We start from the raw sequence: 19,292 nt of genomic DNA on the forward strand, positions 1-19,292 counted from the left end.
AACCTACCCGTTTACGGGAGATAGCCGGTTCAAAACCGGAAAATTGGTTAAGCCCGAGAAGCCATTTTCGAACCGTTATAATACCCAAATCCGAACGTTGCGGTTCAATTTTCAAATACATATGCGGGGGAAAGAGAAAATCCCCAATCTCATCTCTCTCTCTCTCTCTCTCTCTGGCTGTGGTGCCTTTGCTGTATGTGTAATCGCAGTTCAAGTTTAGGTTCAGATCTCTGATACAGTTGCTTTGAGCTGATTTTCGATCGGACAAGAAGAAGTCAGGAACGATTTTCTGTAATCGTCAGGCTCCGCCGATTTTAGCAGGTAGTTCCTTACTCGTCTTTCGTCGTCTTTTTTAATTTATTGGCCCATTTGTTTGGTTACTTGAATTTTAAGACTGATTTCTCCTAGATCCCCTCCAGCGGTTTCAATCGGTAGCTTAGTTACTCGTCAGTAGTATTTTCACTCTCTGTTTGGTTCCAGTCCACTTCCACTTGATCCATTTGGACTCATCGGGACCCTGTTTTGCGTCCCATGATTTCATGACTCATAATTTGATGTTATTGGTTTTCTACTTGTACTACATTGTTTTTGGATTATGTTTTTTGTTCGGCACTGATCGCATTTCTGATGAAAAAGATTTACAACATTTTGTGTCTTAATCTTGCCCTTGCTGCGAAATGAACCAGTCGTACAGTTGCCATATTGATTAGTGTTATGCTAGAAATTGTAAGTGATCTGATGGAAGTACTATTTTCTATCCATTCTATCTTGTTTATTGTTGTTGCTGCAATGGTATGTTCTATACTTTTTCCATTCAGAGCAATGATATATTTTTATTCTTTTCCATTCACAGAATGTGTGTTGAAAATTACCATGTAATTGAGCTTGTTGGGGAGGGCTCTTTTGGAAAAGTGTACAAGGGAAGGCGGAAGAACACAGGCCAGGTGAATTGCGAACTTATATGGTTTTTGCTTTACTCGTTAAAATTATTAATTTAAGTTGTTTACGGCCCTTCTCAGACCGTTGCAATGAAGTTTATTATGAAGCATGGAAAAAGCGAGAAAGACATTCACAATTTAAGACAGGAGATTGAGGTACCCGACTAGTTTACTTGGCATTCCTGGCATGTGTACGGTCTGTAATCGTGTATAACGTTTCTTTGTAGAGCATTATATTGATGGCATCTTTTGTATCTCTGTGTTCCCAATTGTTGTATAGAAATTTATTTAAGGTGCTAGACATACATATTTTCTTCTTTCTTTATAATATTTCCTGTTTCTAAGCAATCACGTATGATAAGTGAAGAATGGTCATTATTTATTGAGATTAATTATTCTTTTCCTGCGTAAAGTTAAGGTATTTGGTGTCATAACGTTGCAGATACTAAGAAAGCTGAAGCATGAAAATATCATCGAAATGCTCGACTCGTTTGAAAGCCCGCAAGAGTTTTGTGTTGTCACAGAATTTGCACAAGTAATTCTTCTTCTTATTTCTTGATATTGATTAAACACATATATGTTCAAAGCATACATTTTTGCCATTTAATTGTAGGTTCCAAAACATTCACATTCTGTATGGAGTGATGATACGTATAAATGCATATATACATACATACATATATGTTAAGAACATATATATATAATATTGTTTCACGTATATACCAAAACCTAGCTTATGTGCAACATTAGTTTCACGTATGTGACAATTTCTGATTGGTAGGGTGAACTTTTTGAGATCCTTGAGGATGATAAATGCCTTCCCGAAGAACAAGTTCAAGCAATTGCAAAGCAGTTGGTAATCCATGAATTTATCTCTTTTCTTGGTCAATGATTATCTTAATATTGGGTTACTGAGACTTTATAGAATCATTCAATTGTATGAATTTTGAAATTTCTCTTAACCTGATTAGAACAATTACTTTCAGGTAAGAGCATTGCACTACTTACACTCTAATCGTATCATCCATCGTGATATGAAGCCCCAAAACATTCTTATTGGAGCTGGATCTGTTGTTAAGGTTTGCCCTCACCTTATGCTTATTGACCATGTCTCTGTTACTAGCAGAACTTCTCAAGTGTTCTCTAAGTGAATAGTAGTAACTTCTTTAAGTGTCCTATTGTATCAAATTTGTCTGGGTAGTATGAAGCAGATGCATTCTAAATTATCATGAATGACATGTCAATACACATAAATTATGCGTCACCAAATTTATAAAAGAACTAAAAACCGAAATGTTAGATCTAACATCAACTTAAAACATCAAGCTGAAAATTAAATCTAATAACAAAGTTAGAAACTTAAGAAACTCAAAATTGAAATTTAGTTAGGAGAAACCTCAAATCTCAACACTCCTTAGTTTTTCTTTGTCACACCTAGCTTGTGGTGCATGTACAAACGGTCATATGACAGAGCTTTTGTGAGAACGTTGATGAATGGTTTAGAACTATAAAAATGAGCTTGATTTTGTTTTTTTCCCTGATTGTTAAGCAGCTTGCTTTTGATTCTCGTCAATTCAGTACATCGTTACGTGAGTTTATTAAAATTACTTTTTTTTTCTTATGACAACCTTTTCGTCATGCATTGATGAAATAATGTGATTTAATGTATTAGTGTAATACCAATTTGTTGCATCCAAATTTTCTTTATATGCTATTATTTCTAGTACAACATTTTTCTTACTTTTTAATAATTTTAGGCATTTTCATACTGATATCCCGTACTCTTTTTATGGTTTATTTACCCCAGCTTTGTGATTTTGGGTTTGCTCGAGCAATGTCGACAAATACTGTTGTTTTACGATCAATAAAAGGTAAGTTGTTCCAATTGTTCTCTCTGTATGATTGATCAGGAATAGAAAAGGAAAATTTGCATCTGGTTGTCAAATATCGACATCCCTCCTTTTTTCGCATTAAAGGGAAACTTCTATTGCATGCTCTACCTGATTACTAGTGAATGGTTAGAGTTACTTGTCGTTAGTTTTCTTGTAAATATAAAATGATCTTGAGCAATGATGTATTGGACATTCATCTGCTTTATGAAAATGTAAAGTTTCTTTGATAACAATATGAGGCATTTCATCTTGGTCTCTAGTTTTAAATTATTATAAAGTCATTTGAACAGTACAACCACACTCCCTGTTTGTTTATTAATATTGTTTTATTAATTTTATTCAGGCACGCCTTTGTACATGGCTCCAGAATTGGTCCGTGAACAACCTTATAATCACACTGCAGACCTGTGGTCATTGGGAGTGATATTGTACGTGGATTATTGTTGTCTTTGATTTTATTTCTGTACATTATCTTCTACTTAGAAATTATGTACTTTTTATTCTTATGTTGCATCTGATTTTCTTAATTGTTAGTTGAATAATCTCTTTGTTCTCTACGATTTTATGTTTTTGTTCAATTTTCATCCATATGCTATTATTCCATAGAATTGTCAATCGAGCTATATTAGATGTTGCAACGTTTTAATAGATTCTCTACTTTTCATGATTCGTATGTCATAAGAGATTACTTGTGGCGAACAAGGGTAAGTTACATATATACTTGCGTTTTATTGATGAAGTCCTCATTCACTGTTGCATGTGTGTATGTTGAGCAAAGTCCTTGTGTTCTTTTATAAGTTTTATTTTTATGTCACAATTGAGTAAATGAAGCTCAAGGTATATCAAAGACTGTAATTGATTAAAAAGCCATAAATAGTGGAGAAAATAGTCATTGTTTTCTAGTAATTCCTGTACTTAAGAGGTACATTGGTCCACTTCATAGAATTACTCAATTTCAAGTTACGGCGCTGATTTTGTTGATGCTTATGCACTGTTTATGGAAGTAGTGATCTAATGCCCAACCATAGGATTATTGTGAACGTGATAGTTGACAGTTATTCTCCCTAGTAAACTGAAAATGAAAACTGGCTGAAACAGGTATGAGTTGTTTGTTGGCCAACCTCCATTTTACACTAACTCAGTGTATGCTTTGATTCGGCACATCGTAAAGGTATTTTATGTCATGACTTGATATTTATCCATGTTTTATTTTGCTAAAATTTCGAAGTGCTAGCTAATTTTACATTCAAAAAACCAGGATCCAGTTAAATATCCTGACAATATGAGTTCAAGTTTCAAGAGCTTTTTGAAGGGATTGCTCAACAAGGTTATTCTGAAGTTGCAGTACCTGATTCCATTTACCAGTTTTTCAATTATGTGTGCTGACTTCAAATTTTTAATTGATTTTTGCTCAAATTGGGAATAGGTACCTCAAAATCGACTCACATGGCCTGCTCTTCTGGAACATCCTTTTGTTAAAGAAACTTCAGATGAGCTGGAAATGAAGGTAATGGATTTCATGTTGGTTACAACAATTTTGTTATAAATATGATCTGGGAAGCAGTGTATCGTTTCAGATTTGCGTCAAAATTTTGGCGAGATACAAGATCTTTAGAGTGTATTCTCCATTTGCTTCAAAATTGTGCCAGCTAACATTGCACCAACTAGCATTGTACCATAACACAGTAGTCCTTGTCATTACGATAAAGCTTGTCTATATGTAAATATTTGAATGATGCTTAAATGTGAAATCATGGAAGCTATAACATCCTAAAACTGTTTCCAGGAGTTGCATGCTACATCTGTTGCAACCAGGGGGTGCAATCCAACTTGGAGGGGAGAAGGACATGGTAGTCTTGCTTCAAACGTTTCCAGTCCTGGAGGTAGTGTTCACCTCTGTACTTGTTAGATATAACATTTATCATTTATCACTGAAATTTGACCATCATTTTACAATACTGAAGGTAAAGTTGATGTTCCAGCTGGTCTCCAGGACAAGACTGTAAATCCTAACGCCAATGCGCAGCTTAACAGTCCAAATTCGACGACGGGGAATAATTCCCATCCCGAGGAGTTCCCAGGGTTTGTAAGTTCCAATGACGTTAAACATTCAGGTATGAAGCTTCTTGGTTTGGCGAATGTTCATTTAATTCTCTTATTGACGTTTTTTCCGGCAACTATGAAGGCAATCTACACGTTAATCCTTTTGTGTTCCAATTCTCAAAGGTCTCTTATATCAAAATATCTCTGTCTTGCATTATTTGAAACACTACACTTTCCGGCCCTTGTGTCCTTAAAATCATTTCTTGCGGCTGTTGTTGCTTCTTGGTTTGTTTACTTATAAGCTGATTTGTACTCTTAACATCCTACTAATGCTTGCATAAGTAGTTCTTCTTGGGCAATGAGAAAGTATCTTAGTTCTTTGCCGAGATAATTCTCAAGCTTCTGTTTGCCGTCGATTTATATTATTCTTTGTCTCATGTTCTCTTTATCTTGTTTTTTTTCATTTGTCTTTTTTCAGGCTGTTTACATCGTGTTTTTATTTTTATTTTTTATAATTATTATTATTTTATTTTTATATTGTGTATATATATATATATATATATAAAACCTGGCTTATAATATGTTTCTTGCTTACTATGCATATGTAAGTACGTTTCCGTTCTTTGAATCAAAGCAAACCAATGTTGTTTAAGTGGATTTGTCTCTATAGATTTACTATTTTTATTCAGGTTGTCAGATATTGGACAAATTGGAAGATAACTCGCGCACTGTGAAAGGTGCACAAGTTATTAGTCAAGATACTGAAGCATTAACCCACATTTTGAAACAATTACGAAGATGGTCCGAATTATCCCAGAACTCTTGCAGGTTCATAGACTTAAATTCTCCATCATTTTACTTCAAAATTTTCATTTGTGAGTTCGTTATTCAACATTGGCCTTTTGTGTATCATCTCAAATTGGGTCAATTAATGGGATATACTTAAATATTCTCTCGCCCAATACTAAATAGCTTTTCTTAAATTAAGATCCTATTTGTTGATTAAAGTGGCCCGCTTTGCTTGGTTCCACTGCAATGAGAGTGAAAATTTTCATCTTGAGGCACAATTTCCAATTTTTTCTATCCAACTTATTCTCCTCGTTCAGAGTATTTTAAATAGAAAATTTAGAGTTTTTTTTTTTTTTTTTTTTTTTTTTTTTTTTTTTNCGTTTTCTTTGATAGGAAAGGAAACTGTTTCATTGATGGGGCTGAATATGTAAAAGAAATCTAAATCCAAAGGGTTATAAGATAGAGTTCTAATTGGCTATAATTGAAGAGATGCTGTTCAGCTATAAATTTTATGATAAAGAAGAGATAGAGGGAAGCTAAAAGAATACAGTAGGTTAGGTGGAAAACCCCTTGTCCTGAGGGCTGAAAGGAAGAGATTCGAATTTAGCTTGATAGATGCAGAGAAGAGTGGGAGATTGACTCATGTCTTGAGTGGGATTTTGACTTACTTCCTATCTTCGTTTAGGATCTTGGTTTTTGTTGGCAAAAATCTGGAGAAGATCATGAGAAATTTCTCCTGGGAAGGTGTGGACGAGGATGAGGTTCCCACTTGATTAGGTGGGAAGTTGTGTCTTGGTCTTTGGTTTAATAACAATATAATCACTTTTCAATTATAGTTTTGATGTCAATTTTACTTCTATTTTTTTCTCTGAATTTGTGTTATCAAATCTTCTTCTTGCACTGGTAACTTTTAATTCTCCTAATTTGGTATATTTTTCTGTTTTAAATCTTATCAGGGAACAAATTATACTTAGTTCAAGCCAATCATTGAGAATCCTTTCGAACTTAGCAGCTGCTGGAGCCATTCAATGCACCGAGCAATTTGATGAAGTTACATATGAACTTCTTGTATTCACTAGCATTATTGTAAACCTGAAATCGGTTGAAGTTAATGATTTAACAGTAAAGGTATATTTCTTTGAAGTTTCACTAAAGCTAGTTAGATCTCCATCTATTTTGTTGCATGTTTATATGACCTTAGTTTAGGATCTTGATGTTGGTGATGCATTGTTCTATCTATTCAATTGCGTCTTTGGATCTGCAAGTGCTTGCTTTTGATAAAATTTATTACCATTCTTAAATCCTGTCATCATCATCATGCATTACAAATTTTCGTAATTTTCAAATGAACAATTTCTTCTCTTTTTACTATGCTGCTTTCACAGAGGGATCACCTTTCTGTTACTTAGTACTTCTATAAGTACTTTATTGAGGGTCATCTTTCATTATTAGAATACTTCGATAACTAAGTCAATATTGCAACTTGTTACAATTTATGCTTCTAAAATGGGTTTATGAGGGTGTGTATATGTGATGTCCCACATTGGTTGGGGAGGGGAACAAAACACCTTTTATAAGGGCGTGGAAACCTTCCTCTAGTAGACACGTTTTAAAGCCTTGAAGGGAAGCCCGAAAGGGAAAGCCCAAAGAGGACAATATCTACTAGCGGTGGGCTTGGGCTTGGGCCGTTACAGTATAATGAATATGAATCTTTTTATCTATCTATCTAGGAATTGTTTAGCTACTAAACTAACTTTATACTAACAATTATATTTTGAATAGCAGTTATAATTCTAGAACATTTTTATGAAGATTTCAGTTCAATGCAATTGTGCCATGTCTTTTTTTTTTTTACCTTGAATTTTTTAAAATGGTTTTTTTAGAAATATGTATTTGATTCCCAAAATAAAGCTGGCTCAATATTTCTTCTTCTATAGCTGGATCAATCTTCATTAGGTTTTTAATGCATTTGTACCATGCAGATTTTTTTTTTAGAAAAAAACAAATAGCCTTAATTATATACTATGTTTTTTTTATGACATGTATATTTGATTCCCAGAAGAAAGCAGGCTCAATATTTTTTGTTTTATAGCTGGATCAATCTTCATTAGCTCTTTACGCAACAGAGAGTTTGTGATGCAAATTGAATTACTTTTGATTGCAGAGTTTCTCAATTATTAGAACATTGGTGAGCAAGTCTGGAAGTGTCACTGGAAGCTTGTGCTTTAGGCATTGGGTCGCTTTGGCAGAAATATTTTCCCAGGTTTATGTTCTTTTAAGAATATTGCTGCTTAAATAGTAACTCAGTTTTCATATTTCAATTCTCTAACTTCGTTAAATCTGTAGGTTATATGTTCTAGTGGAGATTTATCTGGAGAAGTTGTGTGTGAATCCACTGCTTGTGTTGCTGTGATGTTATCGAAAGTAGCTCAAGGTCTTAAAGCATCTTCTTCCGGTTCAGGTTCTGAGGTAGTTTGTGCTCCTAATGAAATATTGAGAAAGATTTTGGATCATGCGAAGACAACTGGTTTGGTAGATCATTTGTGTCTCTGCCTAGCTACCTCAGGAGCAAGCCTTCTTTCTGGTTCTTCAATTCTCCTACGAGCTGCTTGTGAAGCTTGTAGAGCTCTTTGGTTGCTGATAGAGTCGTTCGAAATTATTTTTGTGAAAGAGAACACTTATTTATTTCCCCTGAATGCTTTTAGAAGTCATTCTCTACACCGACTCGACATTAGGGATCACGATAAAGGATCCTTACAAGGATCAGATTCAACAAAAATTGTTGATGCAGTGACCAGGGCATTTCTTAAATCAAATGCAATACAGGTTTCTATTTACTATTGCCTCCATCAACGACATGAAGCTGCCTTGTCTTCTTGTATTCAGGTATCTATATCAAATATTTTAGAGCCTGTAGTTGTGATAAGTAGATTATTGAGTTTCATTTACTTAATCAAGAGTTAATATTAGTTACATTACATTTATATTGCAGATTCTCCAGAGGTGCTGCCTGCATAATTTAATCGTTCCTGGTGTTCTTTGTGGTCTGCCTAGCTCCCTCCCTGTAACTACTGTTGTAAGTGGTGGAGGGGACGGTACTATAGTTGCAGAAGCATTCAACGTATTGTCTTTATGTATTTCAGTTTTAAATAAAGATTCACAAACAGGTGATACGAGTAACCTGAAGTGCAAGTTGGTCAATCCTTCTTCCTTGGTTATGCATTCATGCCTCCTCCTGGCTACAGTTGCCCAATGTTTAAAGTCGATGGGGAGAAATTCTGCATTATTTATGCTGACCACCTCTCCAAAGAAACAGCTCTCACGACTTACAGTCATTGCCCATAGTTTTTCTTCTGATGATAAAATAAGAAAAGCTGTTTTACCTCATTGTTCCTCTGCCATGTTGGCTCTTGCATCCATTCTCTCGCTTGAAATTGGAGCTTCAGTTGAGTCATCGGTGTCTGAAATAACTATTCCTCTAATACCCAGAACGGCAACACTATGCGATCATCTCAAAATTTCATCACTAGGCAGCAATGATGGGCATACAAATGACTTTGGTCAATTCCTTTCACACTGGCATGGCTTCATGGATGGATGTGTTGGCTTATTAGAGGCTAGACTGAGGTGGGGTGGACCTCTAGCTGTTCAACAGTTGTGTGCTAGCAATATACCTCTCCTGCTTGTTAATATGCTGGCCAAAAATGGTTCACAAGGAATGGACATCAAGAATGATCAAGTTGGGCTGTCTCCCCTTGGGCTTGTATGGACTGTTTCATCAATATCTCACTGCCTTTTAGGCGGGTCTTTAACTTTCCGTCAGATTTTAATTAGGAATGATAATGTCAAACTAATGTCTGATTTGATATCGGATGCCCATCTCAAGCTTGTTAAGAGTTGGGGTGGTCCGGGTGGAGGCAAGAGTGGAGTCAGAGACATAATAAACGTGGTAATTGATCTTCTTGCATTTCCTTTTGTTGCTGTACAAAATGCTCCAGGCTTGCCGTCTGCCACTGCTTCTGTGAACAGTGGGTTCCTACTCAACATGGGTTCACCAGGGGGAAGAGTCTGCATGGATGACAAGGATTTGGTGAAAGCAATAGAGGAAGACTTGGGAAAATATATTAAAATTCTTATAGAGGTTAGACCCTGCATATTGAATTTAAAAATTGGTTATCAAAATTGAAATTTCAGGTGATGCCTTGACTACTGTAGTATTTGTTGTATCGGATAAGTTATATAGTTAAAAAAAAAAAAATCCCCACTTCTTGATTCTTCACTTTTTTGTTCTACCAAAAGAGTGTATATATATATTAAAAAAAAAAAAAAAACCTCTAGCATTCTTATTCATGACTTTGTTGTTCTACCAGAGGAAGTATCTATCTTTCTGGTTTACGTGCGAGGAAGACTTGTATGTTCTATAAGTTAGACTTGAGAATATTGATGTTTTCATATCTAATTCCTTATTAACTTCATAGGTGGGAGTGCCTGGTATTGTCATTCGTTGTTTGGAATATTCAGAGTTCAAGGATATTGGAAGGCCTGTTGCCTTTCTTGCTAAAATGATCAGCCATCGACCTCTGGCTGTTCAACTTGTAGGTAAAGGCCTGCTGGATGCAAATAGGATGAGACGGCTGCTCGACACTTCAAATTCAAGGGAGATTTTACTGGATATTTTAATGATTATTTCTGATCTAGCTCGAATGGATAAGGTTAGTATCTTTATTGATTTTTCGTGCTTCACATTACATGCTGACATCCTGATTTTAGCATCTTGCTATGAATACATGGACTTAGTTTCTCTTATTCTATCACACTAGAGATTGTTGAAGTATAAGGGTTAAAAGGATAATCAGATTGTAGTTTCGTCAAAGTTGTACCTTTTGATTTTCTCTTCTTTCTGTGTAGTATATGTTCAAAGAAGTGGGAATTTCTCATAGAGGACTACTGGATGAGACAAACTTTTGGGTAGTCATCGTTCATTGAGCATTTCATAAGCCCCTCCTTTAGATACACCTTCTGTAGAAGATCTAATAAAGTGTGTAAAAAAGCAGTTGTAGAGATGTGTCAAACGGGAGAAACTAGTTGGAATTAGAATGTACAGGAGAGCTTTTTTTAACTTCTGAGGAGTGGGAAGGACATGAGCGTGTATATTGAGGGGAGGTAATTGAAGTGAGTTCCTATTTGGTGGTCTCTCAGGACTCTTGAATCCTTTAGAGATGCACTATGATTTCGAGGTGGTGTTAATTAAAAATCTGTCTTGATTATACCGTGATTATTAAATCCAGATTGTCAATAAGAGGAGTTGTGATAAAATACGCAGAGGTGTAGTTTTAATGCTTAGGGAGTTGTGGATAGTGGAAAACTTCTTTCCACTACATTTTTGGAAATCAAAATATAGATGAACTTAGCATGGATTTCGTGGGTGAAAGAGTAGAGGAATACAACTAGAGTCTTACAGGCAACTCTTGCGTGGGTGAAAGAGTAGAGCATGGATTTCGTGGGTGAAATAGTGGAAGCATGTATATATTTAAAAGAAATTTAATAAATTAATATATCCTTCCTTTTGTACTTTCATTTTCTTTAATCAATTTTATCCCCCAAAAATAAGTTTAGCAGAAAACGAGAAATCAACTTCTAAGCATACTCTTGGTTGGTCCCTTATAACATTGGGTATTATAGAAAGTGTTAAATGCTGATAAAAGATTAAATTTTTCGTTCAATTTAGGCTGTTGATATTAATATTCACTTGTTGGATGTTTTATAAATTTCTATGTTCAAAAGTGAGAAGAAGTGTAAAGTACTGATAAAAGATACCCCATCGGTTTAAGCTTTTGGGTTTATTGGTGTTTTAACAGAAGACATCAGGTATAATATATATACATCCAGTAACCTATACTATCGACAAAGTTCTTTTATTTCATACCATATTACTTGGCATTTTTTTTGGTGTAAAAGACTCTTTTCTTTCATTCTGTCCTTGTGGCTCTGCAAAATAGTTTAAAGTAGGTTTTTGTTGAAATTTACTTTTTACAAGCGCGACTGATCAATATTTTACCTTGGTATCGTAATGAATAGTACCTTGGACAATGTTGATGACTTTTGTATTTTAGGCATTTTATGAATACATCAATGGAGCATCTATTTTGGAGTTCCTAAAGGATTTCCTTTCACATGAAGATCCAAATATACGAGCAAAGGCCTGCAGTGCCCTGGGAAATATGTGTCGGCATAGTTCTTACTTTTATGGTTCCTTGGTAAGTTGTGAGATGCAAATTACTATCACCTTTGTAGTTGTGTTATGTGGATTTATATTTTATTTAACTGTGTCATCCTTTGTTTCAAGTGTACTCAACCTATCATGTTGAAACTTGCAGGAAAGGTATGAAATAATCAACCTTCTAATTGATAGATGCTCTGATCTGGACAAACGCACGAGAAAGTTTGCATGCTTTGCTGTAAGTTTTGTTCTTCCCCATTACTGCTTTTTAATAGGACTGAAATCCTTCGAATATCTTCATTTGAAACTAGCAAATGCACTTTCTTTACTCATCAAATTGCCAGTGTGTTTGGAAAACTGCATTTTGGAGTTAAGAGCAATAACAAATTTATTCTCTCAAATGCATGAGATTATGATTTTTTGAGTAACTACTTTTTTTCTTTATTTTTTCAAAATAAAGTAAAATTAGATTAAAATTACAATGCCATCCACTGATTGATTTTAACAGAAGGCAAGACGCTATTTTCAATTAAAAACAAGTCATGCAGGTGTGTTTTTAATATCAAGTAAGCGAATCAGTAAAATTCCAAACAACAGCTAGTCCCCTTTTCGTTTATAACTTGAACCAAAATAATAGTTGATGTGAAATCTGATGCACTTGGCCTTTTCTTTTAGTCCCCTTTTCGTTTATAACTTGAACCAAAATAATAGTTGATGTGAAATCTGATGCACTTGGCCTTTTCTTTTCTCCAGATCGGAAATGCTGCCTACCATGATGACACGTTGTATGGACAGCTCAGGAGATCGATACCTCAGCTAGCAAATCTACTGGTATCATCTGAGGAAGACAAAACGAAAGCAAATGCGGCAGGTGCACTAAGTAACCTTGTTCGCAACTCCAACATGCTCTGTGAGGATATTGTTTCCAGAGGTGCAATGCAGGTCTGTAAACCTATCAATACCTTAATCTTGTTGCTTACTTGCCTCCCAAGAATTTCGCTAATGAAAGTCCTGTCCTTGCTAGCTAAAAGTATGAAACTTGAAAATTAAAAGAGCCAAATACAGAAGTTTTCTTGAGATTATGTACTAAGACCTATTAAAGATAAGTCCTGTCCTGTCCTTACTCAGATCTATTAAAGATATTTGTATGCACTTCAGTGACTATGTAGTTTACCCAAATCTTTTAACTTGTAAGGTTACATACATAATATGTGTAAGGTTGCTGGAAGTTTAATACGGGCATGTGTCAAAATGGGATTCTTGTTGAAAATTGAAAAAACCAAACGCCCTCAGAGTTTGAAGGTTGGGTGTTTTACACATTATTCAAATCCAGTAATGTTGATCATATCATGTGAAATGTAGCCTATAATGTTTGTTTTGAAATTTGGCTTCCAACCTCCCAAATTACAAGAGGAGCTTTAGTATTTGTGATCTGATTTTAGTGAAAATACCAGGAGCCCGACATCTTCATTTATTCATTTTGTTTCTTTAGTGGTTTGAAAACACATTGTCCTGATGTTTATGGAAGATCATTGTGATTAGACTGGATGACAATAGAGCTAGACTGAAATTTGTGTGGGTTCATAATCGATATTCTTCTTTTTTTAGGTAATTTGAATGAGTATAGGGACAAATGTTCTTATGGCTATCAATGTTCGTTCTGAACGGTATTATGGCTGCACTCATTTTTGTTCCAGACCCGTAAATGATTCACAACGGTATTATTATGCAGGCTTTATTAAAGTTGGTGGCTGACTGTTCGGCAGTAGCCTTGAATCCAAGCAAAAAAGATGCAGCAAATGAGTCTCCTCTCAAGATAGCCTTGTTTTCATTGGCAAAGATGTGTGCACACGCACCCTGCCGACAGTTCCTTGTTTCATCAAAGCTGTTTCCAGTGATCGGGCAGCTACGACAATCCCCAGAATCAATAATTGCCAAATATGCCTCTGTAATTGTCAGCAAAGTAGCTGAAGCTTGAATCTCCACCAATCTCCTTGTCATCTTTGGCTTACAAGAATGCTTGAAGCTGAAGCTTATTAGAGTGTTGAGGTCAGTTATATTCTTTACGCGTTTATAGAGCCGTAGTTTGAATGTACAGTCTTGTATAGTAATATTTTGTTGACTAAACAAGAGCACTCTTATAACTATCAGCCTTGATTCCTGTTGTAGTAGTCAATTGAGGTTGTTCGTAACTTAAAAGAAGCAATAGATGGAGTGTATGAATTCAGTTCTTCTTGTCTTGGGGATCTAGTCGGTCCCCTCGAATGATCTCGAGCTACTTACTCCCTCTCCTCTTCGAGTCGAACTACTTCCTCCGTTCCTTTTATCTCAGACTGAATCCAATTCAAATCTAAATTGATTTGGTTGGCTGTAGTTTGTAGTTTGTCTCATATAGGAATGAAATTATTTTTTTAAGTTAGGGGAGCCTTTTCTTACTCTTGACACTTTCAAACCAATCTACATGGTAAGTAGGAGTCGAAACTGCGATGGTTAAGAAGTTGCATCCTTCCAAATAGGAACTTGCCAATCCATGAGTTTACCATGAAGTTACAAGGGTTGCACGTGTAAACCAACCTCCTACGGCAAAATAGGCACAAAGAAAAAGCAATAGACCGGACCAACCTACAAAAATGAAACGGTTCCTCCGTAACCAGTCATCCATAATATCGAGTAAATTTACCAACCATTCATAGTGGGTGGGCTATTCAACTAACTTCAACCATTTTCGAACACCTCACACCATTTTCAAACCAATCTACATGGTAGGGTTACACAGAAAAAAATCTATAAAAAATTGTCAAGAGTATGAAGCTCTTGTTGCTTAGAGAGGTTCAGTGCAAAAAAAACTCGAGATATATTGAAAGCTTAACATGGTACATAAAAAGGAATACATGGTACAACTTTTTAACATGGTATGAAGCTCAAGTTTATTCATTCGTAAAACCTCGGGAATAACTATTAGCATTGAAGTCAATCATCACAATTATCATACATAGGACATTATGCGAGAGAGAATCAACAAACACCTAAAACGTCTCGTTACATGATCAACAACCACCTAAAACGCCTCGTTAACTATATATCGGACGATCATCAACAATTGGTTTAGTTGGTTAACTCTTCATTTTCTTCTCCTTCAAGAGGTCATTAAACTTAATTTTGTGTCAAATATAATAAATCATTTATTTAATACTTATAAAATTCATACCTTTATTTGGTAATAAAAGTCGCTTTTAAACGAACGAAAATATATCTTAAAGTTTGGTTAAAATTTATAATCTAGTCCATTTGTTAATTCTTTATTCAATCCTAAAATTAAAAAAGTTGCTAAATGATAATTTTACCTAAAATATGAACAAATAAATGATACTTTACTCTAGAGAGTGAACCATGTAATATACGAGCATTTCGCATAATTTTCATGGCACTTGAATCAACAGTCGATTGGTAATTTGGGTGGCACTTGAGTCAACCGCCGACGCCAACTGCGTCGTAATAATTAATTTATTGTTTTTTATATTTATATTTGCTCGAATACAAAGATAATTGATATTTAAATTTTATAATGAATATCAATTAAGAATTAAAAATTTAAGAATACAATGAATACACAATAAATGATATGATTTGAAATATTACTGAAATTATAAATTCTCAGGGAGATTGACTTGTATGTGTTGGTAATTGATATTCAATTCATGCGACGTTGAACAATAATGAAGTTTCATGTTATAAATTTTGGGTGGTTGACAATTTAGAGTTATTATATTTCATTAATGTATTTTAAATTTTTTTATTTAGTTTAGGTTACAATTACATAATAATTAATTATAGTCATCAAGTATGAATGTTAAAGTCACTTATGTTGTATTTTTAAGCAGACTTATAAAATATAGTAAAAGGAGCATTTATAGTTTAGGTTGCATGTAGAATCATTCAAGCTCGACATGATTGATCTTGTTTGTGGAGTGATTCGAATCTCAATCAAATGTTCTTGCGTTGAGATATTTGATCAACAAGAATCATTCAAGCTAGACATGATCGATCTTGCTTGTGGAGTGATTCGAATCTTAAACAATGTTCTTGCCTTGAGATATTCGATCAACAAGCTAATCCGAATCTTACTCTCCTTGTAGTGATTTCCACATATCAAATGTTCTTATGGCTATCAATGTTCGTTCTAGTTTACTGATAGGAATGGTCATTTCAGACCTCGCACTCATTTCTATTCCAGACCCGTAAATGATTCACAACGATATTATTATGCAGGCCTCGTTAAAGTTGGTGGCTCCTCTCAAGTTGGTGACATTCTATATTACAATTTATTAAAAATATATAAATTAAAATTAGATATTTACGCTAAAATGATAATTCAACCTAAAATATGAACAATTAAAAATAATAGTTACTCTGCTATGCTCGAGGTAGTGAATCGTGTAATATGCGACCATTTCACTTCATTTGGGTGGCACTTGAGTCAACCACGGACGTCGACAGCATCATAATATTTTATTTTTTATTTTATTATTTTAATTTGAGAATAGAACCTCTCTATATATTATACTATATATGAAATTTCTTCCTAATTTAAATTTTATATTTATACACTTTCATAATTTTCAGTATTTTTTTAATCTTAAAACAATAATAAAATTATATATATAAACAAGTCATGACAGCCGGCTTGGTTCCTCCTTTTCAAAATTTAAAATCTACGCTCCCAACGGTCATATGTTTTAGGGTTTACACAACGGCTCGTTTCTCGCTAATCGTCTATTTAAAGGGCCTCCACTGCTCAACTTCATCAATTCGTTTCAGTCGGTGTGGCTGTGAGAAAATTTTCAATTTGTGCGAGAGATTTTTTCTTCCTATCGCCATGGATTTCCATAGCTTGTCAAGGAGAGAACTCCAAACACTCTGCAAGAGGAATAAGATACCAGCCAATATCACTAATGTTGCCATGGCTGACGCTCTCTCTGCTCTTCCATTGGTGAGTTATCTTTTTGCTTTTTACTGGTTCTGTAGTTTGATTTGATATGGTTATTGAAGGATCTGAGATTTTGATGAACTTGATTTCACTTCTATCTGATTTCTTTCTTCAAAGTAACTAGCAGTTTTTCTAGGTATTTTGTTAGTTAATTTAGACATTTTTTCATTCGCTATTGGACTAGGTTGAAGGAATCGATGAGTTTTTGAGCAGTGAAAGATCTGGAGTGCCTGAATCGCCAATGAAAGGAGAGGTTGTTTCCTCCGAAATTCCTCGAACTGAATTGAGAACCTCGACAAGAAGAAAAGCCGTCAAAGATGATCCTATTACTACTCGAACACGCCGTGCAGCTGCGGCAAGAGGAACAGAGGAGTCAGAAAATAGAGATCTAAATGTGACTCTGACTACTCCGTCTTTGCGGAGTAGCCGGAGAATAACGGCGGGGGCTTCTTCAGCTTGCAAGAAAGTAGATTTTCAGATGACGGTTGATGAGGAAGAGGATAATGATTTGGATCATGAAAAGCCTGTGATTGAAAATACGCCTGCTGTGCCTAAAAGCCAGAAGAGAGTTGCGGGGGCCTCGACTAGTAAACGAACTCAGACTCGGAACAATGGAGCTATGGAGCCACGAGTTTACAGTACAAGAAGATCCGTCAGATTGTTGGAGCAGACCATGGAGAGCTTGAGTTTAGCGGAAGACAGGAAAATGGAGCCAATTACTGTCCATATGTCGTTCGATGAAATGCCTAACAGTGCAGGTTTGCAATTTGAGAATGGCTTATTCTTTTTCGTATGCATATTGATTTGTATAATCGCGACATTTGATGATTGATAGCAATTCGTGCAGGACCCGTGAAGGAGGAAACGAAATTGGAAGTAGAGTCAAATAACACCGATAAATCAGAAAGCAAATTAGATGAAGATTTGGAGTTAGAAACCAATGAACAAGAGAAGAATGAGATGGAGGAACCACAAATGGACCCTGATGATTCGATGAAATGTTCTGCAGATTCAGTGGAGATTTCTGCGGAGGAAATCAACGATTCTGACAAACTTTCTCTGGATTCTGAAGACGTGGACTTGACTTTAGTTCACCACTCGAGCATCGAAGAAGAATCCGGTATGGAAGTCCAATCTAAACAAAACGTGACTATTTTTGAATTAGAACATATAATTGAAGAAGTCAAACCCATGAATATTTCTGCCGAAGAATCGTCTCTGCCCATTGAAAATGTGGAAGAGGAAACCCAAGTTGATGATGTCTTGAGCAGCGTTGAAGAATCTGTCATGGAGTTCCCTGAGAATGTTTCTGAAGATTTGGTTGATGTAAAGATCCAATATCAAATGGAAGAATCTCCTCCTACTGACACAAATGTCGACACTATCGATTCACATCCCGACATACCCAATGACATTCTTCAATGTGAGGAAGCTTTGATCGAAGTGTCAGTTTCCTCCAACAACAATGGAATTCAATCATTACCCTCTTTAGCAGCTGCCCAATTGGCATTGGCAAACCAATTTCCCAGGCCATCAGTTGTAGAAACTAAATCATCACATAAAGAACAAGCCACCAGGCTGCTAATGGACAACTCAGATGCTGAAGAAGAAGCCAATTGCACTCAGAAACAAACCGTGGAGAAAAACGACATGAGCCTGAGACAGCTGAGAAAGATGTTCAAGGAACAACTCCAACTTAACAAAAAGAAGATGGACAACAATAATAATATCAACCCAAAAGTAAGCATCATCTTGAATTTTGACTATGTTTCTAACATTCATTGCTCTGTAGTTTTGAGTTCTTAATGACAAATATCATGTGTTGTTCACAGGTTAGAACTGCTTTACAGCCACTGCCAGAAAACAGGATGGCCATGGATGGATTGGAGAAGCTATTTTAGAAGGCTTTTGATGGTGGTTGAAAGAGACAAACTGTGGTTTGCCTTGCCTCTGTTCTTGAATTTGTATTATTCCATGATGTTTTTTGAGGTAAACAATTAGTTTGTCTTGTTTTTTACATGTTCATCATTTAATAATGAATGCCTTTATACAATTAGTCAGTTAGTTGATGGCATCTTAAAGGATTATATAGACAAGGATTATGTATACAAGTAGCCATGGATGGGTTGGAGAAGCTATTTTAGAAGGCTTTAATGGTGGGTGGGTGAGAGAGACAAACTGTGGTTTGCCTGCCTGTGTTGTGTTCTTGAATTTGTATTTTCCCATGATGTTTTTTGAGATAAACAATTAGTAGTTCATGTTTTTTCTTCATCATTTGATCATGAATGGCTAAAATCTTTAATTCCTGTGTGTGATGTTTGTCTTGCAAATGGGGCCATGTAAGAATGGTAATTAATTTTATTTTTCTTATAGATAATTTGTTAATTATGAAAAAATTTAAAAATACAAATTTTGGTATCAAA

The 19,292-nt window shown here is 35.3% G+C and overlaps 2 protein-coding genes across 4 annotated transcripts; both read left to right on the top strand.

The window, feature by feature from the left end:
• The first annotated feature begins 131 nt into the window (after positions 1-131).
• On the top strand, positions 132-14,113 carry LOC111808679 (serine/threonine-protein kinase TIO). Of its 2 annotated transcripts, none has more exons than XM_023694813.1 (23): positions 132-321; positions 854-944; positions 1,020-1,094; positions 1,381-1,473; positions 1,720-1,794; positions 1,925-2,017; positions 2,746-2,809; positions 3,174-3,258; positions 3,929-4,001; positions 4,089-4,157; positions 4,257-4,337; positions 4,617-4,713; positions 4,795-4,944; positions 5,563-5,701; positions 6,619-6,790; positions 7,827-7,925; positions 8,009-8,548; positions 8,655-9,803; positions 10,141-10,374; positions 11,776-11,919; positions 12,040-12,120; positions 12,636-12,824; positions 13,615-14,113. In XM_023694813.1, the coding sequence occupies exons 2-23, from the start codon at positions 855-857 to the stop codon at positions 13,858-13,860; spliced, it is 4,038 nt and encodes a 1,345-aa protein (XP_023550581.1). In that variant the 5' UTR covers positions 132-321; position 854; the 3' UTR covers positions 13,861-14,113. The 2 variants fall into 2 exon arrangements, with proteins under 2 accessions (XP_023550581.1, XP_023550582.1); XM_023694814.1 differs by having other exon boundaries at positions 4,813-4,944.
• A 2,583-nt stretch (positions 14,114-16,696) lies between these two features.
• Positions 16,697-19,175, top strand: LOC111808107. 2 transcript variants are annotated; one of them, XM_023693914.1, is made up of 4 exons: positions 16,697-16,872; positions 17,054-17,627; positions 17,705-18,609; positions 18,702-19,175. In XM_023693914.1, exons 1-4 carry the CDS (start codon positions 16,759-16,761, stop codon positions 18,768-18,770), a joined length of 1,662 nt encoding a protein of 553 aa, XP_023549682.1. In that variant the 5' UTR covers positions 16,697-16,758; the 3' UTR covers positions 18,771-19,175. The 2 variants fall into 2 exon arrangements, with proteins under 2 accessions (XP_023549682.1, XP_023549683.1); XM_023693915.1 differs by having other exon boundaries at positions 17,717-18,609.
• The last annotated feature ends 117 nt before the right edge of the window (positions 19,176-19,292 follow it).

This window comes from Cucurbita pepo, chromosome LG13, assembly GCF_002806865.2.
Source record: "Cucurbita pepo subsp. pepo cultivar mu-cu-16 chromosome LG13, ASM280686v2, whole genome shotgun sequence".
NCBI classification, from domain to species: domain Eukaryota; kingdom Viridiplantae; phylum Streptophyta; class Magnoliopsida; order Cucurbitales; family Cucurbitaceae; genus Cucurbita; species Cucurbita pepo.

Coding starts and splice junctions, on each gene's coding strand:
- LOC111808679 (XM_023694813.1), top strand. CDS start 855: ATGTGTGTTGAAAATTACCATGTAATTGAGCTTGTTGGGGAGGGCTCT. Junction 4,714..4,794: donor AAACGTTTCCAGTCCTGGAG/GTAGTGTTCACC, acceptor ACAATACTGAAG/GTAAAGTTGATGTTCCAGCT. Junction 7,926..8,008: donor TGGCAGAAATATTTTCCCAG/GTTTATGTTCTT, acceptor TTAAATCTGTAG/GTTATATGTTCTAGTGGAGA.
- LOC111808107 (XM_023693914.1), top strand. CDS start 16,759: ATGGATTTCCATAGCTTGTCAAGGAGAGAACTCCAAACACTCTGCAAG. Junction 16,873..17,053: donor CTCTCTCTGCTCTTCCATTG/GTGAGTTATCTT, acceptor CTATTGGACTAG/GTTGAAGGAATCGATGAGTT. Junction 17,628..17,704: donor TGAAATGCCTAACAGTGCAG/GTTTGCAATTTG, acceptor GATGATTGATAG/CAATTCGTGCAGGACCCGTG.